Source organism: Coregonus lavaretus (assembly GCF_964263955.1).
Source record: "Coregonus lavaretus genome assembly, chromosome: 7".
NCBI classification, from domain to species: domain Eukaryota; kingdom Metazoa; phylum Chordata; class Actinopteri; order Salmoniformes; family Salmonidae; genus Coregonus; species Coregonus lavaretus.
The window spans coordinates 24,657,207-24,685,011 of record NC_139994.1 but is presented as its reverse complement, the minus strand read 5'-3'; the positions used below and the strand labels follow the sequence as shown (position 1 = coordinate 24,685,011).

Sequence of the window (27,805 nt, the reverse complement as noted above, 5' to 3'; positions counted from 1 at the left end):
ATTACAATAGCCTACCATAGCACGTTGAGCGTCATTCCATATTAAACTGCTGAACTAACAATAGTCGAGGCTAGTCTATCCTTTATGGGAAACTGTATAAATCTACTGCAACACAAACTACTAGTCTGAATGAATGTCTATATATGTAATATTTATCAAAATGTTAAAAACCAAGAAAAGTTAAAAACTAAACAATTTCCGATTTATTGAATGAGTCATGCATTTAGTCTCGACATGATAAAAGGTCAGTCTCTGTACCACGTGAATGAAAAGTGAAACAGAATTAGAACGCTTCTTAAGTGTTAGTGTTTTGATACAATGTAAAGTGGACAATATTTCTTCCCCTGTACATTCTAAATGTCTTTAGTATCAAGGTCAAGGCACTCCATATCAACCATAGTTAATTTACTGGAATAAATGCTTTGCTTGGTGTGAACCAATTCCGTCTAAAACCATGTCTCTTTCAGGAAGGCACAATGTTCAGAACTTTGAAGGCAAAAATCATACATATAGAGCAGACATCACTTTCGATTTGAAACAAGTGTGATCTATACAATACATTTCTATCTGGAGCAGTCTGAACATTGTTCTGCACTGAATATACCCCTTGGCCTCAGGGCCATCTGAATGGACAAGCATTTATCTGGTGTGACACTGGACGAAGACAAAAATTCTGCTTCTCCATGGTTCTGAATGGGGAGACATCAAAATCAACACCCAGGTTTGACTGACAGAACCCGCTCCAGCAAAGATAAATGCACTTTAGTTATTTATATAATCTTACAGAATAATGTTTGGGTTGGAATGAATGAAGGGAAAGGCAATGAAGTAGTATTTAGAGAAAAGTAAGCAGGAGTGTTAAACTGATAAAAGCACTTCCTGGGTACATGACCTGTACACCCTTGTCCCAACTGTTGCATTGATAAAAGTTGTACCTCCCGTACATCAAGGCATCTGTTTGCTCACAGGAATGACTGCATTTTGGAGAGACAAGTTGTCTGTTTTTCTACACACAAAAGCCCCCCACCAACGACTTAGCTTTCAAACATAAGACATGAGCAGATAATAAGTTATCCAAGCATGTAGCTCTTGAAACCGCTCTCTTCAATACTGAATACATGCTTGTGTTTGAGACTGCAAAAAAAAAGAAGTAATATTTTAAAAATTCACATAAATCAAGGAAGTTGACTTGTGATAGCGAGCTCATACTGTTCAAAACAAGGAGAAATAAAACAGTCCAACAGACAGAGGAATGAGAGAAACACTCCCATTATTTACATAATCTGCTCAAGGACAACCCTCTCTCTGGATTGGCCCGAGTTATTCACAGGAATGCATCCGAGAGCCAACCAGAGGAACGTTTGAGCATTCTTTAAATATGCAACCTAAGTTAACATAACATACAATAATAATGTGTTAATATACACATTTCGTTAGAGATTAAAGACTAACATTAGTGGAACAGCAATGTTGAGTTTTTGCATAAATCCATTGTAATGGTTTTGTAAATTTAACCACAGGTAGCCATTTTGGTTCAACATAACTGTCATCAAGTGCATGAGGCTCATTACTACATTAATGTTCCTTCAAGTATGGTGGTTTACAGAGTGAAACTAGAAAATATCTACATGATGCATGTTGGTATGACACAGTCGGCATATTCAAATGGTAAAATGTCCTGCCCTTTCCTGATGGTTTCACATACTAGACAGACTGTTGCATGGTGCTTATTCAGTAAGGACAAGAGTCCCTAGAGAATTGAACTGTGACGATAGAGAACAGTCTCTTTTCTATTCATTGCATTTCTATCTATAACACTAAGTGCTTTACAGATGTGCTCTACTGAATGAGCCCCAGTTGTCCAAAACCCAGATTGAAATGAAACTGCACCTGCTATTAAGGATGGGAACAAAAACACATACAACCAGCAGCTTTGCTGCATGCTTGGACCCCTAATAAGAGATTAGTTGGTCCTAGTTCAATTTTCCAGTTCAAGTTTAAACATAGTTCAAAACACATAAAAACCTTGGATTAAGGAGTTGTTTTCCAGACAGATAACACTCATACACCAATGGTTGTTATAGTCCTTTTTCCCCTCTCTTCGGGTTGGCTCATTCTTGATAACCACAGAACTTTCAGAGAACAAAGAAAATGTCCATTAGAAAACCTCAGCAATTGATATGTCTTGTGCTTTCGTTGTCGTTACATAGTGGTTTCTCAACTTCTCAAAGTCAATTTTGCTCTAAGAACAAAAATAAGTACATATATTCTATATGTACTGCTTTGTGATGCTCTTGCACAATTGATCTACAGTTATTCATTTTTCATCCATTCTGAGAAAAGTCTTCTTGGCTCCTCTGAATATAGACCACTCCCACATTGCCCCTCCCCCTTTTCAATGAAGTACCTTCTCCGATATTGATACTTATCCTTTTCGTGTGTGATTTGAACTGTGCGTTATGCCTCGTTTGAGAACAGTCAATGCGGTAAATGTCCTATGGATAGGAGGACAAGAGGGAGAGGAGGTGCGGACTCCCCCTCCACAAGGCCAAAACAAGGAGGGGGTAAACAGTGGTCTGTCTAAGACAAAGAACATACCGAGTTTGCAAACAGGTCCTGTAGCACTAGTCTATACACAAGTCCATTTTCCTAAATGTGCTGCTATGGCAAGCACACATGCGTGAGTCCATATGCACATGTTCACCACCATCTTTATATGCATGTTTGCTTGCTCTCCCATGTGGTTGTCCCATGTAGTAGAGTTTGGTGCCGAACTGTTCACATGATGCCGTTGGTGAAGTACTGGAAGCCGTCGTAAAGCTTGGTGGTGATGGAGCGCATGGAGCCATCCACCATCTGCTCCACCAGCACCTGTAGCTGCTCCTCCGTCAGGCTCATGTGGAAACGTTCCTTCAGGTAGCGGATGGTGCTGGAGCCATGGAAGCAGGGTAGGTGAGAGCCTGGTGGGGGAGGAGAGAGGGGAGACCCAGGGAGAGGGAGTCAGAGGAGTTGCAATCCCAAGACCACAGAGAAACCGGGCAGATAGATAATGTTTATGGAAAAACACCACAACACACTGGTCATGCTAATATACCGTTTTAGCTAACAGTACCTTGCTGCATGATCTCCACTATTTGGACCACCTTCTCCATGTGTTTGCGAGCAGCTATCAGGCCCTGGAGCATCAGCATCTTGTAGTAGTTGAACATGTCTCCATCCAGGCCTCCCATCACCTGAGAGAACCACAGACAACAGAGGTTAGTCTTTACACATAAAAAACCAACAGGTTATGCAGGCTACTGCAGCTAACCAGCAAACTCGCTAATAGCATCTTTGAACACTAACAAATGTATGCATTTATGCAGTGAACATTTTGTGAGGTTTCTAGCTAGATTGTATGATCAATTCCACAGTGTTCTCCAGTTTACACATATATGACAATGCAAATTCGCATGCAGTATAATTCATTTGACTCACATCCACAAATTCGCTGGTGAGCTTAAAAGCGGAGGTCTCAAAGCCCAGGTTCCTGGGCGAGCTGGACAGGATGAAGCCAAAGTCAATGTGGATTATGTGGCCCTCCGAGTCCAGGAGGATGTTTCCATTGTGTCTGGAGAAAGACAGAAAGGAGATGAGGGATAGGGGAACTGAGTAAAGGGTATAGGAATAGAGGAGAGGGTGGGATGTGGTAGTTGATATCAGACCACAAAAACTGTGTTTACACAGGCAGCCCAATTCTGACCTTCTGCCCAATTATTGGCAAAAGATCAGAATTGTGCAGCCTGTGTAAATGTAGCCAAACAGGCTCAAAGACAAAGGAAGCTAAGAGGGGAAATGGAACATGTGAGTAATGTAACGAGTGAAACTGAAGAGGGGTGAAAAGGGAGGGCTGCCCACCTGTCTTTAACCTGCAGCAGGTAGCAGATGAGACTGTAGCCGGCGCAGCTCTCCACAAAGTTGCACTGGGCGGTGAGGAAGGCCTCGGTGGTGTAGCTGCCGTGCTCCTGCAGGAAGTAGTCCAGCAGAGACAGCTGGCTCTGCTTCCTCACCTGGAGCACAGAAACAGCATTTTGTATGAAATAGCAACAGACACAGTATTCCATTAGAAAAAGCTACCGACACGGCATTCCATTAGAATTAGCAACTGACACGAAATTACTTAGATTATCAAAATCTTTCATCCCAAGAGGTACTGGATTACATAGCTAAACAACTCGGCTTGAAGTTATTGTTAGGCAACTTTGTCATGAGATTTCAAGTGCACAATTGGGTCCATCTCATTTTCTCTGCTCACCTGGTGCAGAGAGACAGCGTTCAGCACGGGCTCGATCATCCCGCTGTCCGATGACATCACCAGGATCTTATAGGGCTTGATCCACAGGGGGACGTGCTCCTGCTCCCAGATGGACTGGAGAGGAAAGGGGAGTAGTGGAGCGAATTAGTGATTGAATGAATGCTAATAAGAATAAATAATTCAGAGCATTTCTGTGGAATGGGACTCTACTGTGGAGAGTCAAGTACCTGTAGCTGGCTGAGCACCTGGAAGGCCAGTAGCTCTTGCCTCAGGTCGTCCCCACACTTCACGATGACCGACAGCAGCCGCCAGTTTGGCAGGTGACCGTAAGGGGAGCCCTCCCTTATCCGCCTGAGGGATGGAGAGAGCGGAAAGAAATAGTGAGACACAGCAAATGACTTTACAATGCCACAATGTGTTGTCTTCGCTGCACTAAGTGGGACAGACATGTATCCTCGGGTGGGGGATTGTGTATGCCCATCCATTTTGTCTCTTCTAGTAATTACACTGCTCAAAAAAATAAAAGGGAACACTTAAACAACACAATGTAACTCCAAGTCAATCACACTTCTGTGAAATCAAACTGTCCACTTAGGAAGCAACACTGATCGACAATATATTTCACATGCTGTTGTGCAAATGGAATAGACAACAGGTGGAAATTATAGGCAATTAGCAAGACACCCCCAATAAAGGAGTGGTTCTGCAGGTGGTGACCACAGACCACTTCTCAGTTCCTATGCTTCCTGGCTGATGTTTTGGTAGTGGTAGCATGAGACGGTGTCTACAACCCACACAAGTGGCTCAGGTAGTGCAGCTCATCCAGGATGGCACATCAATGCGAGCTGTGGCAAGAAGGTTTGCTGTGTCTGTCAACGTAGTGTCCAGAGCATGGAGGCGCTACCAGGAGACAGGCCAGTACATCAGGAGACGTGGAGGAGGCTGTAGGAGGGCAACAACCCAGCAGCAGGACCGCTACCTTTGCCTTTGTGCAAGGAGGAGCAGGAGGAGCACTGCCAGAGCCCTGCAAAATTACCTCCAGCAGGCCACAAATGTGCATGTGTCTGCTCAAACGGTCAGAAACAGACTCCATGAGGGTGGTATGAGGGCCCGACGTCCACAGGTGGGGGTTGTGCTTACAGCCCAACACCGTGCAGGACGTTTGGCATTTGCCAGAGAACACCAAGATTGGCAAATTCGCCACTGGCGCCCTGTGCTCTTCACAGATGAAAGCAGGTTCACACTGAGCACGTGACAGAGTCTGGAGACGCCGTGGAGAACGTTCTGCTGCCTGCAACATCCTCCAGCATGACCGGTTTGGCGGTGGGTCAGTCATGGTGTGGGGTGGCATTTCTTTGGGGGGCCGCACAGCCCTCCATGTGCTCGCCAGAGGTAGCCTGACTGCCATTAGGTACCGAGATGAGATCCTCAGACCCCTTGTGAGACCATATGCTGGCCCTGGGTTCCTCCTAATGCAAGACAATGCTAGACCTCATGTGGCTGGAGTGTGTCAGCAGTTCCTGCAAGAGGAAGGCATTGATGCTATGACTGAATCCAATTGAGCACATCTGGGACATCATGTCTCGCTCCAACACCAACGCCACGTTGCACCACAGACTGTCCAGGAGTTGGCGGATGCTTTAGTCCAGGTCTGGGAGGAGATCCCTCAGGAGACTATCCGCCACCTCATCAGGAGCATGCCCAGGCGTTGTAGGGAGGGCATACAGGCACGTGGAGGCCACACACACGCACTACTGAGCCTCATTTTGACTTGTTTTAAGGACATTACATCAAAGATGGATCAGCCTGTAGTGTGGTTTTCCACTTTAATTTTGAGGGTGACTCCAAATCCAGACCTCCATGGGTTGATACATTTGATTTCCATTGATAATTTTTGTGTGATTTTGTTGTCAGCACATTCAACTATGTAAAGAAAAAAGTATTTAATAAGATCATTTCATTCATTCAGATCTAGGATGTGTTATTTTAGTGTTCCCTTAATTTTTTTGAGCAGTGTATATTTCTATGTACCAATCACCCACCTGACTTTCTCCTGCCAGGGCTCCTTGAGCGCCACAGCGGACGGGTCCTCCGGATCTTTCCGGAACGTTGTGGGGGTGTGGGCCAGGTTCTCTGATAGACGTCGCCTAAGACAAAAGAAACATGCGGTTGTAAAACAGCTATCCAGACCAAAACTCTATAACAAGAAAGTCTTAAAGACAAACTACAAGCTAGCAGGGCAATTCTGTCAGGCAGTGACCCTGTACCTGATGTCGCCAGCGGCGATGAAGACAGGCTCCTTGCTCTCCGTGCTGGTGATGCTGTCCACAGAGAACTGGGAGATGTTGTCACTGCTACTGGTGTGGCCTTCTGGGAGCTGGAACCATAGAAGGACCCCAGAGTTAAAAGTACATTCAAATCTGATTCACCTCCTCCTTCCCCAACAACCTAGTCATCAAAATGTGACTTAAAGTCAGACGGTGCCACCATGTGGTTGCCATGGGTACCTACCTCCACTTCCAAATTGCCGATGTCATCCACGGCCCAGGCCTCGTCGTCGTTGTCGTAGTTGGGCACGGTGGAGAAACTGCCGGCGCGCTGCTCGGCTGTGATGCCAACGCACTCCGGGAGGAGGTTGTCCACAGAGCGGGCGCTGCGGATGCATGTCTCCGGGATGCGCAGGGGAATGCCGGACGTCTCGAACCTCTCGCACTCCAGCACCTCCACGTAGATGATGTACGGGGCCTGAGAGGAAGGGGAGAATGAAGATGTAAGGTACATTTATGCAGGAAGTCCCATTGACAAAGAGCATTGGGGCCCACTCCATCTAAACTCCAGGCTCCTCAGGAAATAAATAAACTAACAAATGAGTTAACTAATTAATCGTGTCAAACTACTAGGCATTCTGGTCACCTTGTTTTTGGAGCCTGTTGTGTGTGTGTGTGTGTACCTCCTTATACATGTGTATTACAACAAGTTGCCTCACCTTATCTTTGGAGTTGAGCACCACGGCCTGTGTGTGGGGAATGCGCACCACGTGGTGGTCGAAGGCTGCAGTGGGCAGCCAGACGCGGGCTGGCAGCTTGTGGTTGAGCTGTGACAGCTCTGAGATGAGCTGCCAGGTCTTCTGCTCCTTGGTGGGCAGCGTGGCCAGCCGCTTTCCGATGCCCATCAGAGACTTGATGAACTCCCTCTGCAGCGTCAGGCGCAACGGCTACAGAGAGGAGGAGCGAGGTTAGGAGGAGGAGAGCTGGTTAGAATCTAGATCAAGACAGATGTCTTTTTGTGTTCTGAAGACATTTACAACAAGCTACAGCAAAAAACAAGTGGCACATCTTTTTTTAGGGTCCTTCCTGGAATGACTACACACACAAAAAAAAAAAAGAGGCTGAGAAAGGAGGGAGGAAGATGGGTATGATGGGAATTGAAAGAAGGATGTTTTAGGAGCGGAATCTGAAGAGAAAACCAAGGGGAGGTATAAGACTAAGAATGCATGGGCACAGGGAGAAAGAAGCAAATACATTAAATTCTGTCAACCCATTGCAGTACCACATTCCAGCACCAGAGATCAGTACCACAATGGTTAAAATGAGAGACTTGAGCGAAACCCAGATACCAGACAAGCTCTTGGGCCTTGGAGATGTTTAGTCAACTTATGGTGTCCAATATCTTCATATTTAAAGTATGAGCAATATTCAATACCATTATAGTAGGTCAAAGTACAAATCTAGGAAGTCCTTTGTTCTACAGTCCACCATTAAGGCTACTTTGAAATTAGATAACATCTCAATCATAAGGTTACTATATAAAAAAAGTACTTACATTTTGTTTTGTTATGGAAACAAGTTCCAATTAAGTAGGCTAACATATGGGACAGTTAACATTTTTGTTAAAATACTTAACACACAAGAAAAAAAGGTTAATTTGTTAGTTCTTAGTTAAAGGTAGACTCAGTGAAATGTATGTTGCCACGAGCAGCACCGCAGATATTGAGATGAGCGAGATAAAATACTTTGCTCACACAGTCGCACTGTTACAGCATGGTAGCCAAGGGACCAAAACAGCGGAGAAGTTGAGCCTCGCACTTCAACGCTCTTAGTTGTTGTGGAAATTGACCCACTATGCTGTTTACTTTCTGCATCTACGTCATCCCACTGAGTCTATCTTTAATACCAGGTAGGCCAATTTTTGCCACATGAACTACTGCCAGTGGCGTATTTGTTGCTTAGGACTACCATGTAAAATGTGTAAACGTGTGTAATTATGACTGACTTTGACTGACTCTCCTTCAGTAAAGGTTACTCCAGGTGTCTTTACATTTAGCTGAGTCTCCCCATTCCAAAACTCCCAGAAGCATTTTTCAAAAACATGAAGCAAGTTATCCGATTACAGAGAGAAAAACAACCCAAGGGGTTGAGACCATTGCACTACATGCCAATGTCCATACTTTTATACCACAAAGAAATCATGCCCAATGCATACATGTGCTAGTTGGTGTGGACATTGAAACAGAGCCTAGAGGTGGCGTTAACACACAGATTAGGGCTAGGGCTGTTGCGGTGACCTTATTACCGCCAGTCACGAGTCGTGACCGCAGTTAAATTCCCGTTGGTAAAGGTACTCCCAATCCAAAACTGCGCAAATGAACGGTGCTGATGGATAGCCTACCAAACTTGCTAATGGCCTGGAACTCAGTGCTCTATTGTCCCTCTAATCACATCATGATTTAATTTGAATAATCTGAATGATGAGGACAAATAATTATGGGAGTTACAGTTCCTGTTCCGAAATGGACACGGGAAAGCCCCGGACCCAATATGCATACATTTTTAAAAAAGGAACCTGTATTTCATAGCATTTCCTTGGTCTTTTTGTGTTGACAGGCAAACCAAGCAGCTTCCTTAGCATTCTACTTTTGTAGTCAAATGTCAAAATGCCTTTCCTGTGAAGAAGTGTATTTTCTGGATCATGACCAAACGTCATGACTTCCTGACATTACTTCCAGAGTGGGCAGGACGTTCTGTTGAGGAAGGGTCCCCGAGTGTTACTGGGATCGGATTTCCCTATTCAAAACAACTGATTCTGGACCCATGCTTAACGAGGCAAAATAATTGGTGTTCCAAGTGGCTGGGTAACACTTCCCAAAATGTAATTCATAGATTTGAAAAGGTAGAGTGGATATCTGCTCTATCATATAGAGTCGAGTCCTGTTAGGGCTGGCACAATTACCGTATATATTTTTTTATTTTACCTTTATTTAACTAGGCAAAGTCAGTTAAGAACATATTCTTATTTACAATGACGGCCTACACCAGCCAAACCCAGACGACGCTGGGCCAATTCTGCACCGCCCTATGGGACTCCCGGCAAGTTGTGATACAGCCTGGAATCGAACCAGGGGGTCTGTAGTGACGCCTCAAGTACTGAGATGCAGTGCCTTAGACCACTGCGCCACTCGGTTATGGATGAAGCCGGCACAAAAATAAAATAACCCGTCTTTTTTTTTGTGGAACAACTGTTCATGGACTCAACAACATGATGAAACTTTGCTCCTTGCTGAAACAAGCAAGGTGTTGTAGCAAACGAGTCTTCTGCTCTATTGCACTCCATTGTAAAGTGCAAGGGTGACAATATACACTACATTACCAAAAGTATGTAGACACCTGCTTGTGAAATATCTCATTACAAAATCGTGGGCATGTTGGAAGATGTTGGAACATTGCTGCGGGTACTTGCTTCTACTCAACCACAAGAGCATTCGTGAGGTCGGGCACTGATGTTGGGCGATTAGGCCTGGCTCGCAGTCAGCGTTCCAATTCATCCCAAAGGTGTTCGATGGGGTTGAGGACAGGGCTCTGTGCAGGCCAGTCAAGTTCTTCCACACCGATCTCAACAAACCATTTCTGTACGGACCTCGCTTTGTGCACAGGGGCATTGTCATGCTGAAACAGGAAAGTGCCTTCCCCAAACTGTTGCCACAAAGTTGGAAGCACAGAATCGTCTAGAATGTCATTGTATGCTGTAGCGTTAAGATTTCCCTTCACTGGAACTAAAGGGCTTAGCCCGAACCATGAAAAACAGCCCCAGACCATTATTCATCCTCCACCAAACTTTACAGTTGGCACTATGCATTTGGGCAGGTAGCGTTCTCCTGGCATCCGCCAAACCTAGATTAGTCCGTCGGACTGCCAAATGGTGAAGCATGATTCATCACTCCAGAGAACGCGTTTCCACTGCTCCAGAGTCCAATGGCGGTGAGCTTTACACCACTCCAGCCGACACTTGGCATTGCGTATGGTGATCTTAGGCTTGTGTGCAGCTGCTCGGCCATGGAAACCCACTTCACGTTGCTTCCAGAGGCAGTTTGGAACCCGAAGACAGACGATTTTTATGCGCCATGCGCTTCAGCACTCGCCGGTCTCGTTCGGTGAGCTTGTGTGGCCTACCACTTTGCGGCTGAGCCGTTGTTGCTCCTAGACGTTTCCACTTCACAATAACAGTACTTACAGTTTATCGGGGAAGCTCTAGCAGGGCAGGAATTTGACAAACTGACTTGTTGGAAAGGTGGCATCCTATGACGGTGCCACGTTGAAAGTCACGGAGCTCTTCAGTAAGGTCATTCTACTGCCATGGTTTGTCTATGGAGATCACATGGCTGTGCTCGATTTTATACACCTGTCAGCAACAGGTGTGGCTGAAATAGCCAAATCCACTAATTTGAAGGGGTGTCCACATACTTTTGTCTATATTGTGTATTTGACCGCAACTGGATCCAAATAACTGAAAATGTAATTCTCATGCTGATTAGATTTTCAAATATGTAATGCATTTCAGGAGTCTAGCCTAAAATGAGCAATTAGCTGTAGGATACTTTCCGGAATGTACCTGTATAGACAGTAACTGCTCACCCAATAGACATGTAACCAAAGTACACGTTGCTGATGACAACTGCCTTGGGGATAGAGTCGACAGGGAGACCGAGCCTGAGGCTTGGGTTACCTGCAGAACACAACAAGGTGTGGCAGAAATGCATTTTCTCTGTGTGCATGTACGTCAGCAGTAGAGCAGACGTCCTTTGCACTTGTTGTCCAGGTGATTGTTGAACACAGGGCGACGTGTTAGAATACCATTTTGTAAGGGCGGAGCTAAAATCGGGTGACAACGCATAGCTCCTCTGTACTAGCCTATCTGATAAGGAAGTCAGTCTAAAGACCTACAACTGATTTTACAGCAGTCAAATCAATGTTGAGGCATTTGCCTGCCACCGAACGTCTTTATGTTCAAGTGAATAATGCTGGGCCCGACATTGATGCTTGACCGAACGGATAAGTAAAAAATAATAATAAATCACGCCAAAAATCACAAAAATCAAACAATTATGCTACCCCAATCAGAATTTGATCAAAGTGTCCTCTGTTATTGTAGGCCTACAGGCACGAGTGGTCTTTCAATCATGCAGTCGCAAGATGTGTTTTTGAGATCAAAGCGAGAATAGCTCCACGTGAACATGTTGATATTGATTGCTAGTTAGTGAGCTATTTACCCAGTTATAGCCAATTTTTGGTCAGCAATGAAAATCTTGGAAAAGTCATGGTGTGTCCATCACCTGCATGTGTTCAAGTGGGTAGTTGCCAGAGGAGAGAGGGGGTGAGAGACATTGCGCAGCAGGTAAAATAATGATATCGCCTATAGACTAACTAGATAGCCATTTCAAAACATAGTGAGTGGCTGGTTCTCGCTAGTTAACTATTAGCATGTATTAATGTCATTGTCATGTCAGATGTCCTATATCCAGATAAACTTTCCACCGGCACTCACGTATAACCGCAAATGGCCGACATGCAGTTGATACAGGTGTGTTGATGAAACCAATATTGCATACTCCGGTTGTAAAACAGTCTCTCAAACGCTCAGAATTTGCTAGGATTCTCCTCTATTCAATACTGGCCATGTAATTCTGACATATATATACACACACACACATATATATATATATACACACACACACACACACACTACTGTTCAAAAGTTTGGGGTCACTTAGAAATGTCCTTGTTTTCAAAAGAAAAGCAATTTTTTTGTCCATTAAAATAACATCAAATTGATCAGAAATACAGTGTAATACGCGCTTTCTATTCTGGTTAGAGCGCTGTTCTGTGAAGGGAGTAGTACACAGCGTTGTACAAGATCTTCAGTTTCTTGGCATTTCTCGCATGGAATAGCCTTCATTTCTCAGAACAAGAATAGACTGACGAGTTTCAGAAGAAAGTTGTTTGTTTCTGGCCATTTTGAGCCTGTAATCGAACCCACAATTGCTGATGCTCCAGATACTCAACTAGTCTCAAGAAGGCCAGTTTTATTGCTCCTTTAAAATCAGCACAACAGTTTTCAGCTGTGCTAACATAATTGCAAAAGGGTTTTCTAATGATCAATTAGCCTTTTAAAATGATAAACTTGGATTAGCAAACACAACGTGCCATTGGAACACAGGACAGATGGTTGCTGATAATTGGCCTCTGTACGCCTATGTAGACATTCCATTAAAAATCTGCCGTTTCCAGCTACAACATTAACAATGTCTACACTGTATTTCTGATCAATTTGATGTTATTTTAAAAATGGACAAAGAAAATGCTTTTCTTTCAAAAACAAGGACATTTCTAAGTGACCCCAAACTTTTGAACGGTAGTGTATATAGAAACATAAATAATTTGTGTAAAGCGACAGCTGCATCTGTAGTTAAACCCCTCATGTATGTTTCCATTGAATCCCACTCTGGGGGGGAAATGGTGCTATCTGAATCCACCACAGTGCCCCAGCCCGGCAGCTATGTTGCCAAGACGACGCGAGGTGGGCAGGAAGAGGGAAGTAGTGAGGCGGAGAGGGCATACCTGGGCACTGACAGCTGAGCCCAGACTGTAAACAAAAAAGGGCTGTAATGCAACACCCACCCAATCTGCACTGCGGGGGTGGTCCCACTCACATTACAGCGCGGCTCAAAATTGTGGACATATTTCACAGCATTCTTCTTCCTCTTCACTGTGATTGGTGCCTCTTGGTTTTTCCTCACTGTTGCAATCCAGCCAGAGGCCAAGTAAAAAGATCAAAACAAAATTAGTCAGGTCAGTCCTTAGGCCAATAACCAGGACTAACAAGATGGCGTGTGAAGCCTTATCAATAAGGACTATCAGTACAGTATTTATTATCAAAGCAAAATGGACTGCTTGGCATCCAACTAGTGATCACTGTGTACTAATACCACAGAGTTTCTAAACCCAGAGGCGCAACACGCGAGACTTCCCATAATGCTTGCGAAGCAGACTCAGCAGACCAGACCAGGGTTTGGTAAGTCAATGGGAGAAGTGAAAAATGTATTCTTAGTTGTTAAGTTTCTCGAAATCTAAATGCAACACAGATTCAAGCTAGGCTTAAGTAGCGGAAACTGTCATTACTACAACCTCATGAAAGTGACAGGTTTTTATTTGACAAAAACTTTGATATAAAGTTGTTTTTGTTGAAAATAAAAACCTGTCACTTTCATGAGGTTGTAGTAATGACAGTTTCCGCTACTTAAGCCTAGCTTGAATCTATGTGCCTTTGATTTGACGGCCTGCACGACCGTTAAACCCGACGATGTGTTTCTGCACATGAGCTTAGCTAGCTAACGTTGCCAAAACATCACCTACAAGCGTGATCGGGGATTTCTATTGGAGAAGCAGTTTCTGCCCATCTTTGCTAATACATCCTAAAGAGCAAAGTCAATAAAACGAAGTGCCCTTGAACTCCTTTCGGCTGTTGGTTGCGTTCTGTGGATTGTTAATGTGCTCCACCTGCCCTACAGGATTCTTCACAGCACAGACACAGATTAAACAGGGATCACTGGCCACAACAACATCAGCAGGGAGGTTTGATGCAGGCATACGTGGGGAAGGGAGGGGAGGAAAACAGAGTGAGGGAGAGCGAAAGAGAAGGAGAGGAGATTAGCTGAGAGAGGGATGGGTAGAGGATTTTAAAAAAGGATGACAAAAACAGGCACAAAAAACAGAATAGAGAGAGGTGAGAGGAAACATTGGTAGTAGGGAGAAAATGCATAACACAGCAAGATGCCTGGGAGAGTCCAAGAAAGCGTTGAACGAGGGGAGAGGGACCATCTTTCTGCTATAGTTCAGGACCTTGTCCCATCTAAAACTACCCAATTTGATTTCTCATAAAATAACTGATCCCCTGATGAGAGAGAGAGAGGACTGACAGAAGGTTGCAAGCCAGACAATCAGTGAGACCGAGAGAAAGGCCAGACAAGAGGAAGCAGAAAACTTCCACAAGAACCATATCGCTCGTCAACACTGACACAAATCCTGCCCCAACACAAACATGCTCACAATAGCATCTGCTAAACAATCCAATGTCTGCAATGATAGAAAGTGACCAATTTTTTCACCAAGCTCTCCATTCGAGAGGGACCCACCCTCAACCTCACTCTGACACCAGCTGCAGAGCAATCTGGCTGAGAAGTCCAGCCAAAAAGGAGAGGGAGGACACTGCACGCCCAAAACAATAGGGAGGGAACTCTGGAGATGTGGGACAGATGCTACCTAACCCCACCCCCTTCTTTATTAGTTAGACTGAGGGTAGTCTGGCTAGACCATAGAAAGAGCTGGAATAACGCTCTTCAATGTCCAAAACTCGTACTCCTGGGCTCCCAAAGAATGTTCAATTTTGACAGAACAGTTTTTGCACAAGTAATATTATTGTGAGACATGGAAGACGAGCCTGCAAGTCGCAAGCAAACGCTGCACCTGCGAATAATAAAAAGTATTGCTGACTCAGCACACTCCAGCATGGCTGATCCAAGTTTCCCTTGCTGAATCCCACAGTGTTCTGTAGGACAACCATTTACTACTGACACACAGATGGAGAAAAACTTGGTATTCAGGTTACTCAGGGTTTCCTGTGCTTTATCATCCATAGGGACTATAAAAGAGAACATGTATGCAACAGGCCTACTATTAAAGATTAAAAACGTACAAAGACATTCTATACTCTACAACTCTGATCCCACTCTCCCTTCCCTCTTTTTGTATGACAAAATATGTTAAAAAAGGTACTCACCTCATCGTAGCCGCTTTCCACCTTGGGGTTGCTGGCTGTTCTCCTGAGGCTACTCCCCAGGCTTGTGCAATGCGTGGCGTCCGACTTGGATCGCTGATGTGTCCGCTTGGAAGGCGAGAGGTAGGCATCGGCAGGGATGATTTGGCTGTCGGGGGCCGGGGGCGGCTCCACGGTGTGCCGCTGGTGGTGTCGAATGTGGGCAACGTCCCGCAGCCCAGGGCTGGCGTCCGCAGCACCGGCGGGACCCACACCTTTAGAAGCTGAGTGGGGCTTTAGTTCGTCTGAGAGGATTAGCTTGCGCAGCTTGGTGCCGCGCGAGTGGCGCTGGGTAGAGATGTGCATGTCGGAGGAGTAGGCGCCGAGCAGCCATGCCGTCTGCAGGGAGAAGGCAATGCTCTGGCGGCAGCGGTGCACCACGTAGGGCCGGATGGCGTCGCCCATATCCTCGTCCATGTGGACGTACATGTTGAGCAGCTGGGGCAGGTGGAAGTCCACGTCTTCGTCCGAGAAGCTGAAGAGGCGGTTGCCAATGTAGGCCTGGACGCCAGGCTCTTTGGACTTGTACAGGTAGGACATGGCCATGGAGACGTCGAAGAGCTTGGATTCAAACAGCCGCAAAAGCAAGGACTGCTTGGCTGCCGCAGAGGACTGGTCGCCGTTCTGCTGTAGCGACTGAGGGCATGTCTGCGTAATTTGTCGGGGAGGATCACGCTTTTCTTCCTCCTCTTCATCCTCCTCTTTAATCGAACGTGTGTCACAAGGCTGTTGTGACGGCAAGCATGTGTGCGTTATTTGTTGAGGAGAATGATGCCGTTCTTCCTCTTTAATCAAACCTGTGTTGCAAGGCTCCATGTATACTGTCCCTTTGGGCAGCCGCCGTCGTTGGCTGCACTTTTCCAACAACTCCGGTTCTTCCTCAACTTTCAGGAGTTTGACCTTCTGCAGGACCTCATGGCAAGCCTTCAGGGCCACTTCAGGGTCGATGACCAGTTCCAGCACCACAGCGTCCTCAGATATGATGTCCAAAGGAGGGCTGCAGCCCCGAATGGCATCGCTGCCGCTGCTGCTGCAGCCACTGGGGCTGGAGCTTCTTGGACTGGAAGACGACTGGTGCTGGTTGGGGCAGTCCGAAGAGCAGTCCGAGCAGGAGGACGAGGAAGAAGAGGATCCAGGTGAGGAAGGGCAGGAAAATGTGGAGGTGGAGGACAGCGAGGGGCTGAGGTGAAGTGCCTCGATCTGGGCAGGGGAGAGAGCCACTTCCATGTCAGCCATGGTGGCAGTCAAACCTGGAAGAAGGAGAGATGAGTCAGTGAACCAAGAGAGACCAGTCAGACAGGAAAAATAAAAATCACATTGATTTTTAAAGTTATGCTTTAGGCTAGCTCTTGAAGTCATACATTCATCTTTTTTTTTTATTAAATATTTTACTGAACGAGTCAATGAACATTTTTCAAATAGCAAACAACTATCTGGAATATAAGACGAGTGCCTTTCTCCATGACCAAGTATACTGAACAGAAATATAAAAACAACACATGTAAAGTGTTTGTCCCTTGTTTCAAGAGCTTGCCATACGCACAAGAAACGTATTCCTCTCAGATTCACATTCCTGTTAGTGAGCATTTCTCCTATGCCAAGATAATCCATCCACCGAACAGGTGTGGCATATCAAGAAGCTGATTAACAGCACGATTATTACACAGGTGCACCTTGTGCTGGGGACAATAAAGGCCACTAAAATGTGCAATTGTCACAACACAATGCCACAGATGTCTCAAGTTGAGGGAGCGTGCAATTGGCATGCTGATTGCCGGAATATCCACCAGAGCTGTTGCCAGATCATTTAATGTTCCATCTCTACCAACATAGTTTTAGAGAATTTGGCAGTACGTCCAACTGCCTTCACAACCGCAGACCACGTGTAACCACGCCAGCCCAGGACCTCCACATCCGGCTTCTTCACCTGCAGGATCGTCTGAGACCAGCCACCCAGACAGGCGATGAACCCGTGGGTTTGCACTACCGAAGAATTTCTGCACAAACTGTCAGAAACCGTATCAGGGAAGCTCATCTGCGTACTCGTCATCCTCACCAGGGTCTTGACTTGGATGGCCACTGGCATGCTGGAGAAGTGCGCTCTTCACGGATGGATCCCAGTTTCAACTGTAATGGGCAGATGGCAAACAGCGCGTATGGCGTTGTGTGGGCGAGCGGTTTGCTGATGTCAATGTTGTGAACAGAGTGCCCCATGGTGGCGGTGGGGTTATGGTATGTGCAGGCATAAGCTATGGACAACGAACACAATTGCATTTTATTGATGGCAATTTGAATGCACAGAGATACCGTGATGAGATCCTGAGGCCCATTGTCGTGCCATTCATCCGCTGCCATCACCTCATGTTTCAGCATGATAATGCACAGCCCCATGTTGCAAGGATCTGTACACAATTCCTGGAAGCTGAAGATGTCCCAGTCCTTCCATGGCCTGCATACTCACCAGACATGTCACCCATTGAGCATGTTTGCAATGCTCTGGATCAACCTGTAAGACCATGTTCCAGTTCCCGCAAATATCCAGCAACTTCGCACAGCCATTGGGACAACATTCCACGCACCACAATCAACAGCCTGATCAACTATGCGAAGGAGATGTCACTCTGCATGAGGCAAATGGTGGTCACACCAGATACTGACTGGTTCTGATCCACGCCCCTACCTTTAAGGTATCTGTGACCAACAGATACATATCTGTATTCCCAGTCATGTGAAATCCATAGATCAGGGCCTAATGAATTTATTTCAATTGACCAATTTCCTTATATGAACTGTAACTCAGTAAAATCTTTGAAATTGTTGCATTTATATTTTTGTTCAGTGTATTATCAATTTTAATCTATTCCAGTACATTGACCAAAATCAATTCAAAGCATACAGTTCCAATCAGCATAAGATCTACTGGGTCAGAGTCTTCCAGACATCTGTGATCACACTCATGCTATAAACAAGTCCAAAGCTGTGACAAACAATACTCTACGCAGCTGCACTCCCAAGGTTTCCCAGAACGGGTCTGAGCCAATGAATCAAAAGCCTCACAGATGTGCTTGAGGCCCTTTCCAATTCCCGGGGGAACGGAAAGGATTAGAGCATTATGCAACCAGGCAGATTCACCTCATTGCTTGAAGGGGAGGAGATGAATGCTGGTACTTATGTGATAGAGTCCATGACAGCATTTCCATTCAAAAGGTCTGGAAAACTAAGCTCAAGATTTCACATCCATTGAGTGTCCATCATTCAGAAATATAAATGTCAGGACAACAAAATGCTAGTCATTTTCAGCAACCAGAGGGAGATGGGCACTTTTCATCAAATCTTTCTGCTAACACTAGGGTTTTGCCTAAAGACTTGCCTATTAACTCATTTTTAATAGGAATTCAAGGGGGGGGGGGGGGGGGGGGTTGCTATTAAACCATGAGAACCACTTGAGGAACCCAAGTAAACATATTTCCAGATATAAACGATGGAGGCTAAAACTAGGCCTTTTAGACGTATTTCGGTAATGAGAATTTGCAGTGAATTTTACAGAATTCTGGCAAAAATGTAACATTTATTCAAAATGTGCCATAAACTAGGAATCAGTCTTCAAAATTATAGTAGATTGTTGTTTCTAACGGAATTGGCTACTGCCATTGTTAAACTGCTTTCATGAGAATCACCTGCATGTGTGTCATTCAACAGGTTTCAGCATGCAGTCATCTACAGGGCTAGAAACTGTGTGCAATTAATACCAAAGGTTTGAGCAACAACAGTGAAACAGAAGATAAAGGAAAACATGCAGGGATGTATCAGTACCTTCATAGTTTGACACCAACTGAAAGTGGACCTGTGACTTCCATGTCACCCAAACCTCCGGAGTAGACCTCCGGTTGGATTAGAAGTTTGATCAACTAGGCTCTGGGCAAAGACTGAAGCATGTTTAACTTTTTTAGAATAGGAATAGAGCCTATTGTCAGAAAGTATTTTGAGTCATGTACCTCCCAGGTCCCTTTTAGAAAGCGTGGCTTAGCGAGCTCTTTCAGGTGAACAATCCTCCGCTCTAATAAAAACACAGTCGCTGAAAACCTAGGCCTACCAATAAAAACAGCATATGGCTCAGGTTTACTTACACCTATTAAAATCAGCATATGCTGTACCTCTTAAAAAGTTTTAATTGGGTTGTAGACCTATTAAGATTGAGCATACGTAGCCTTGCTCTTTCAGGTACAGTTTACTTTTTAAGACAGCCTGATCCTTTCAGTCACCAGATCTAATTAATTACACTACATGACCAAAGGTATGTGGACACCTGCTCGTCGAACATCTCCTTCCAAAATCATGGGCATTCATATGGTGTTGGTCCCCCCTTTGCTGCTATAACAGCCTCCACTTTTCTGGGAAGGCTTTTCACTACATGTTGGAACATTGGAAGCAAGTCCCCACAACATTCAGCCACAAAAGCATTAGTGATGTCGGGCACTGGTGTAGGGCGATTAGGCCTGGCTCGCAGTCAGTGTTCCAATTCATCCCAAAGGTGTTCAGTGGGGTTGAGGTCAGGGCTCTGTGCAGGCCAGTCAAGTTCTTCTACACAAATCTCGACAAACCATTTCTGTATGGACCTCGCTTTGCATACGGGGGCCTTGTCATGCTGAAACAGGAAAGGGCCTTCCCCAAACGGTTGCCACAAAGTTGGAAGCACAGAATCGTCTAGAATGTCATTGTATGCTGTAGCGTTAAGATTTCCCGTCACTGGAACTAAAGGGCCTAGCCCGAACATTGAAAAACAGACCCAGACCATTATTCATCCTCCACCAAACTTTACAGTTGGCACTATGCATTTGGGCAGGTAGCGTTCTCCTGGCATCCGCCAAACCCAGATTTGTCCGTCGGACTGCCAGATGGTGAAGCATGATTCATCACTCCAGAGAACGCGTTTCAACTTCTCCAGAGTCCAATGGCGGTGAGCTTTACACCACTCCAGCCGACACTTGGCATTGCGCATGGTGATCTTAGGCTTGTGTGCGGCTGCTCGGCCATGGAAACCCATTTCATGAAGCTCCCGACGAACAGTTCTTGTGCTGATGTTGCTTCCAGAGGCAGTTTGGAACTCAGTGAGTGTTGCAACCGAGGACAGACAATTTTTATGTGCTACGCGCTTCAACACTCGGTGGTCCTGTTCTGTGAGCTTGTGTGGCCTACCACTTCGCAGCTGAGCTGTTGTTGCTCCTAGATGTTTCCACTTCACAATAACAGCACTTACAGTTGACCGAGGCAGCTCTAGCAGGGCAGAAATTTGACAAACTGACTTGTTGGAAAGGTGGCATCCTATGACAGTGCCACGTTGAAAGTCACTGAGCTCTTCAGTAAGGCCATTCTACTGCCAATGTTTGTCTATCGAGATTGCATGACTGTGTGTTCAATTATTTTTTTTACACACCTGTCAGCAACAGGTGTGGCTGAAACAGCCAAATCTACTCATTTGAAGGGGTGTCCCCACACACACACACAAATATGTTGTGTAGAGGTTGTTCTCTCCAGTGAGGTCTGTCCAAAGGTCCCGTCCCTGCGGTGTCAGAGAATCAGAGGGCACTGATACGGCACAGCTGAACAGTTTGTGGCGTACACATTACCATTCCAGCCTCAACTTTGAGAGAACCCACAAGTAATCTACTTTCCTCTCAATGTCTGTGTTTAACATTTAGCCTACATGTTAAGCACAGACCACAATACAATATTCTGACACTCATTTCAGGCCCCAAGAACACATTGTGCTATTAGGCTAAGCCTGGTCTTATTACTACAGCTTTAGAGTCAAAGGATAGGCCAAGCCTAATTAATTCAACCAACAAATGTTGTTTTAGAAGCCGATCTGAGATTAGCACACAATGGAGATTGACTTTCCCTTGCATATAGGCGGTGACACGTGCCCAAAGCACTGATAAGATTACACATTGACCTCCAATGACGTTCCCACAAATGTTATTATAGCACAGAAAGCGCTTAATTTTTTAATTGCTCAGAGATATGGGATAGGCCTACCTAATATTTATTCAGATAAATGTTTAACCGACTTTACAAGCTCTAACCTAGGACATGACTCATTCTTGTGGGATGTGCTTGATGTTCCGATTTCATGAGTGATATGCCAGTTGACGCCATCAGAAATTCTGTATGTGGAATTTCAGGAAGTAAATATTTACAGCAATTGAAAAAAAAGAATTAGCACTTCGACAAGTGAAGGCCATGCGAGGCTCTGTGTGGTTGTAATGATTGCACACTCGGCCAACTGTAAAATACAGCCCAGATGAGACGCGGTCACGATTAATCAAACACAGGCGACTATGAAGTAATGGAGCCCATGCCGGCTCCTCCAGGCCCCCGGGGCCCTTTCAGGCAGGGCGGGGACGATGGCTTCCAGATGTGTGGTTTGGAGGCTGTAGGAGTGGGTGTCTGCCTCCTCTCTTCCTCCACACAGCTGCTGCACTCTGCAGGAAATGTGTCTGCTGCTCCACAGAGCAAGTCAAATACAGTACAGGCAAGAAGAGAGCCAACAACAAGAGCATCAACAAGTCTGTGTGTGAGCATGTAATAGTTCATTGAGAAGGTTATTTACCAGACCACCAAAAGGTTTGAGGCAAATGTGCACTTGATAATTATGAGGATTAATGCTGGCACCTCCATTTCTCTTTTAAGGCAAATATGCCAACTGGGCTAGATATATTTACAGGAAAATGTAGGACAAACCATGGCAGTAGACCGTTTGGCCTTCAAGTCTATTTAATGTGGCCCCTTAATGTGTTATGCAAAAATAGTCACTGTGTGCCAGCCTGAATGGCCTTTATCGCTGTTGTGGTTGGGTGGTAAAGGCTGGAGTGAAATGCGGGGTGTTCCCTAAAAGTTATTTACCAATTACATTTTACCAATTAGAGCGATGGTGAAAAATCACTCACGCCAAACACAAACGACATCTGACCTAGTTGGACTGACTAACCAGCGATGTAGCAGCAGGAACCCATCTGCAGTCCTTCCCTCCTGAACGCCAACACTCAGTTATCGGGAATCTACAGTTGTACACTGGCTGAAGACAGAATTGCATCACCCCTTAAACAGCATATAAAAACTTGCTGGAAAACGACCCTTCCACAAAAGCTTGTATGTACAGTTGTAAACTCAGTTTTTCACAATTCCTGACATTTAGTCCTAGTAAAAATTCCCTGTCTTAGGTCAGTTAGGATCACCACTTTATTTTAAGAATGTGAAATGTCAGAATAATAGTAGAGAGAATTCTTTATTTCAGCTATTATTTCTTTCATCACATTCCCAGTGGATCAGAAGTTTACATACACTCAATTAGTATTTGGTAGCATTGCCTTTAAATTGTTTAACTTGGGTCAAACGTGTCAGGTAGCCTTCCACAAGCTTCCCACAATAAGTTGGGTAAATTTTGGCTTGACAGAGCTGGTGTAACGGAGTCAGGTTTGTAGGCCTCCTTGCTCACACACGCTTTTTCAATTCTGCCCACAAATGTTCTATAGGTTTGAGGTCAGAGCTTTGTGATGGGCACTCCAATACCTTGATTCTGTTGTCCTTAAGCCATTTTGCCACAACTTTGGAAGTATGCTTGGGGTCATTGGGAAGACCCATTTGCGACCAAGCTTTAACTTCCTGACTGATGTCTTGAGATGTTGCTTCAATATATCCATATACTTTTCCTTCCTCATGATGCCATCTATTTTGTGAAGTGCACCAGTCCCTCCTGCAGCAAAGCACCCCCACAGCATGATGCTGCCACCCCTGCGCTTCACGGTTGGGATGGTGTTCTTCGGCTTGCAAGCACCCCCTTTTTCCTCCAAACATAACGATGGTCATTATGGACAAACAGTTATATTTTTGTTTCATCAGACCAGAGGACATTTCTCCAAAAAGTACAATCTTTGTCCCCATGTGCAGTTGCAAACCGTAGTCTGGCTTTTTTAATGGCGGTTTTGGAGCAGTGGCTTCTTCCTTGCTGAGCGGCCTTTCAGGTTATGTCGATATAGGACTTGTTTTACTGTGGATATAGATACTTTTGTACCTGTTTCCTCCAGCATCTGCACAAGGTCCTTTGCTGTTGTTCTGGGATTGATTTGCACTTTTCGCACCAAAGTACGTTCATCTCTAAGCGACAGAACGCGTCACCTTCCTGAGCGGTATGACAGCTGCGTGGTCCCATGGTGTTTATACTTGCGTACTATTGTTTGTACAGATGAGCGTGGTACCTTCAGGTGTTTGGAAATTGCTCAAGGATGAACCAGACTTGTGGAGATCTACAACAAAAAAATCTGAGGTCTTGGCTGATTTCTTTTGATTTTCCCATGATGTCAAGCAAAGAGGCACTGAGTTTGAAGGTAGGCCTTAAAATATATCCACAGGTACACCTCCAATTGAATCAAATGATGTCAATTAGCCTATCAGAACCTTCTAAAGCCATGACATCATTTTCTGGAATTTCCCAAGCTGTTTAAATGCAGTCAACTTAGTGTATGTAAACTTCTGACCCACTGGAATTGTGATACATTGAAATAATCTGTCTGTAAACATTACTTGTGTCATGCACAAAGAAGATGTCCTAACCGACTTGAAAAACAGGTTTTAATGACGCCAACCTAAGTGTATGTAAACTTCCGACTTCAACTGTATACCATGTAAAATGTCACTGCCACAAGTGAAGGCATTTCCAGCAGGTGAAAATAAGTGTGATAGGTGGTCTCGTGTAGCTCAGTTGGTAGAGCATGGCGCTTGCAACGCCAGGATTGTGAGTTCGATTCCCACGGGGGACCAGTATGAAAATGTATGCACTCACTATTGTAAGTCGCTCTGGATAAGATGGTCTACTAAATGACTAAAATGTAAAAGAAACAGGATATCAGCCTGTATTTCCCATCTTAAATTTGTTTTCCTATTTCATTTCTATAGTGCAGACACTGGACAGTCTAAACAGGAAGGGCAGTCATTGGTGTGGAATATCAAGCGCACAAAGCCCTACAGCTTCCCTGTCCCCATTTATTATTGAATGAGGTAGTGGCACACTGGCACACCCAGGCAGAAAACAACCATTGGTGTCTCGCTCTCTGAAACCTTGACCAGCAGGATCAGTTGCTCACTTCAATCTTTCCATCACAGCACAGATGGTAAAGTTTCTCTGCTATAGCTGGGAAGTGAGAAATTCTGGCACTGGTTCAATTCATGATATCTCACACATTATGACTTCACCAAGAAAATCCCCCGGCTTTTAGAAGAAGTACATTGAATAATCAGAACGATATTAAAACGTGTGCTCTTGAAATTCAGTGTCCGGTTGAACATAGATGGGCAGGTATGCAATGCCGGAAGTAAATGTCACAGTCACCATGTGTTAGGCTAATACAAGTAATGTTTGCAGTGAACTTGGTCTCTCCTGTCTGGATAAAACACAATTCTGATGATGCACCATTTTGGTTTTTCTTTTAGGGGACATGGGTTGGTATCAGAGTAAGTGAGTTGAGCGGTCAGTGCTTGGGCACCGCTCCACCATGCCGTTAAAAAACATTCTTAGCTCAAAAAAGGGGGAAAAAACTGCCGCTCCATTCATAAAGAAAATCACAATTTAACCAACACCCATCTATTTTTGTGACTACCTGGACCTACCATTTGGTTTTGATGTATTGAAACCAAACCATATGATTTGAATGAAAAGTATTTTAATAAACATGAAAAGGTGAATGTAAGAAGCGCTCTTTTCAAATAGGCTACATGTCGAATTAAACAGCATAAACACTAAATAGGTCAGGAGCCAGACGCAGCCTAAGGAACGAAAATGAATTATTTAGGCTATTTTATTTCAAGATTACAGCCTACAAAGAAATACATTGTGAAGCATTTGCTAGTGCGACACTAGGCTGGCAGCAACATAAAGCGCTCAGCATTTAAACAATATTTAGTTGTATTAAATCCTTATAGTCTATAAAATGCAAATTAAACAAAAAATGCCTTTAGGCTCAGTTTACAGTGCCTTTGCATTCATTTTTAGAAACACGAGTTTGCCCAGTCTATGGCTTCAGGCTCATGTGATGGTGCCTGGAGAGCAGGCCAGCAGCGGAGAATATCCTCTCCGCATTCTTGCCAGGCTGGGCAGAGAAAAAGAGAAAGAGAGAGATACCTACATACGTTTTTTAGGCAAAGTAACCCAATCAAAACAGAGAACTTCTTGAAAGTGGGAATACGCCAAGGCTACTGGGCCAAAATCAATTATGGCCTGCCTATTGCATAGATAATAATATGGGACAAAAATGAACTTAATAAATAAAAAAGTTTACTTTTAAGATATCCGATTTTTAGTTACTTTGCTACTATGACACACTTAGTTATATACCCACCTCGTTCCTTTCTTTTAGCATGTGAATGTAGTAAGCACACCATCATGCTTTTGGGATGTGTATTTTCACATCCCACAATGATTATTTAGTTGTGGACACTACATCACTGCTCTCCCCCTTTGTAAGCCACCTTGATTTTGGACCTGTGTTTTATCAGTTTATTTATTTAAATATTTAGTGAACTCCATGACAGTAGATAAAGTAAGGGGCTATAGCAGTACACAGAGACTACAAATGCATGCTGGCCCGGGCATGCCCTGAAGTGAGCGCTACTGGCACGAAATTGGAGCGGGCAAGGCGTCCGACGCTTCAGGCTTTTTGACCGGAGCGCTGAGCGAGATTCCCATTGGGCACGCTCTGCTCACATACTCTGGTTGGTATTGCAAATGTTTGGTGCACTGTAAGATAAACCACTTGAAAGTGAATCCGTTTGCTTGGACATGACATTAACAAGGGAACGAAGTTCATTCTTCTCTATTCTTCAGTTACAAATAACCAAATAATCAATTTACCTAGCTATGAGGAATGATGACATCTATATGAAACTGATAGAGGGCTCAATTCTCGAGCGTTAATGATGGACAGTGGTGTGACGTCTCGTCCTAGGCAAAGTGTCAAGGGGCATGTGCAGTTCAAAACAGTGCGCAAAGGTAACCATTGGTCATGTTAGAATCCTCAAGCTGCATTAATTTATACGAAAAGCCCCCGCAAACCCACTCGTTATCATCTCAACGACTCAAAGATGGTAGCCCTAACGTGACAATCACACTTTTCCTTAACACTTGACTCCTACTACCTTGGTTGCTTGCTGATGCGGAGTAGGAGTACTTCCCAAACCGCATGCCTAACTACTCCGCTCATATATATTTTTTATAAGTACATAGCTAACTGGTTAAGCAATAAAGTCAGTTGTTGGCTATAGCCAGAGAGCAATAGGCGAAACCAATAAACTATATTTACTATGGCTAACTAGCTAGTAAACTAGAAAATATTGGCTATCAAGGCGTGCCACAATTCCATCCTCGTTACACAGCCACAACAGCTAGCTAGCTACCTATCAAACAATCAAAAACCACGTCACTGCCCAATGCCCACCTGAGAATGACTAGCGTCCAAGCTGTATTCGATACACCGTCTCCATCGTGCATACATATTTTTTTTAGTTAATGCTTTCTAAGAAGCCCAGTTAAACTGGGTCATGTGAGTTATTGTTGTTTGGAATCTAACGTTAGCTAGCTGCGCGAGAGAGCCAGGCTAGCCGCCCCCATATAGCCCAGCACTCCTGCAAGCTAACTACCACTTAAAGATCCTGAACGCTATAAATACTAGGCTGGATTCTTCAAAATCACTGGCTTCAACCTCCCGTCGTTAAATACATTCATATTGCTAAACTCAATAAAGAGAGCAAATAAAGGCTGGCCTCCCTGATTGATTTGCTCGCTAATACTGCGTCGCCCAGGAAGAAGAAACGTTCCTTGCTAAACAGACCAGCAGGAGCAACACATATTAGTTGTTGAACACTGTAACGTTAGGTAGGTAAATTAGTTAAATACATAAAGAACTTACCCTCTTGACAAACAACGTCGATTTTTGTGTCTCAATCCATCTATTAGATTTGTAATTCCATTTGGAATGACTCTAGCTCCCCAGCTCGAATCTCACTCTAATGCTGCGCAAATTCCGAAATAAATGCCTTCCTCCAGCGGACTGATCCGCCTCAAAATATTTAAAAGAACAGATGACGCCAGCGTTATCACAGTGGGCAGTGAATCTCAAATCAAATGTTAATGGTCACATACACGTGTTTAGCAGATGTTATTGCGGGTGTAGCGAAATGGTTGTTTCTAGCTCCGACAGTGCAGTATATCTAGCTAAAAAGTAATATCAAATAATTTCACAACATATACCCAATACACACAAATCTAAGTAAAGCAATGGAATTAAGTATATATAAATAAATACATGGACGAGCAAT

At 44.5% G+C, this 27,805-nt stretch overlaps 1 protein-coding gene across 1 annotated transcript; it reads right to left on the bottom strand.

The window, feature by feature from the left end:
- Window positions 1-188: 188 nt before the first annotated feature.
- LOC311132708 (phosphatidylinositol 4-kinase beta-like) lies at window positions 189-27,477 on the bottom strand. Its single transcript, XM_084165980.1, has 12 exons — window positions 27,397-27,477; window positions 15,404-16,689; window positions 7,281-7,508; window positions 6,806-7,039; window positions 6,562-6,671; window positions 6,337-6,441; window positions 4,522-4,645; window positions 4,295-4,408; window positions 3,898-4,049; window positions 3,478-3,610; window positions 3,113-3,233; window positions 189-2,960 (listed from the first exon to the last, which is right to left on the bottom strand). The coding sequence occupies exons 2-12, from the start codon at window positions 16,673-16,675 to the stop codon at window positions 2,779-2,781; spliced, it is 2,775 nt and encodes a 924-aa protein (XP_084022106.1). The 5' UTR covers window positions 16,676-16,689; window positions 27,397-27,477; the 3' UTR covers window positions 189-2,778.
- Between the last annotated feature and the right edge of the window lie 328 nt (window positions 27,478-27,805).

Excerpts from the sequence above, each read along its gene's own strand:
- LOC311132708 (XM_084165980.1), bottom strand. The coding sequence starts at position 16,675 with ATGGCTGACATGGAAGTGGCTCTCTCCCCTGCCCAGATCGAGGCACTT. Across the intron at positions 6,672-6,805 it reads TCGGCAATTTGGAAGTGGAG|CTCCCAGAAGGCCACACCAG; the intron begins GTAGGTACCCAT and ends CTATGGTTCCAG. Across the intron at positions 4,050-4,294 it reads ACGCTGTCTCTCTGCACCAG|GTGAGGAAGCAGAGCCAGCT; the intron begins GTGAGCAGAGAA and ends TCTGTGCTCCAG.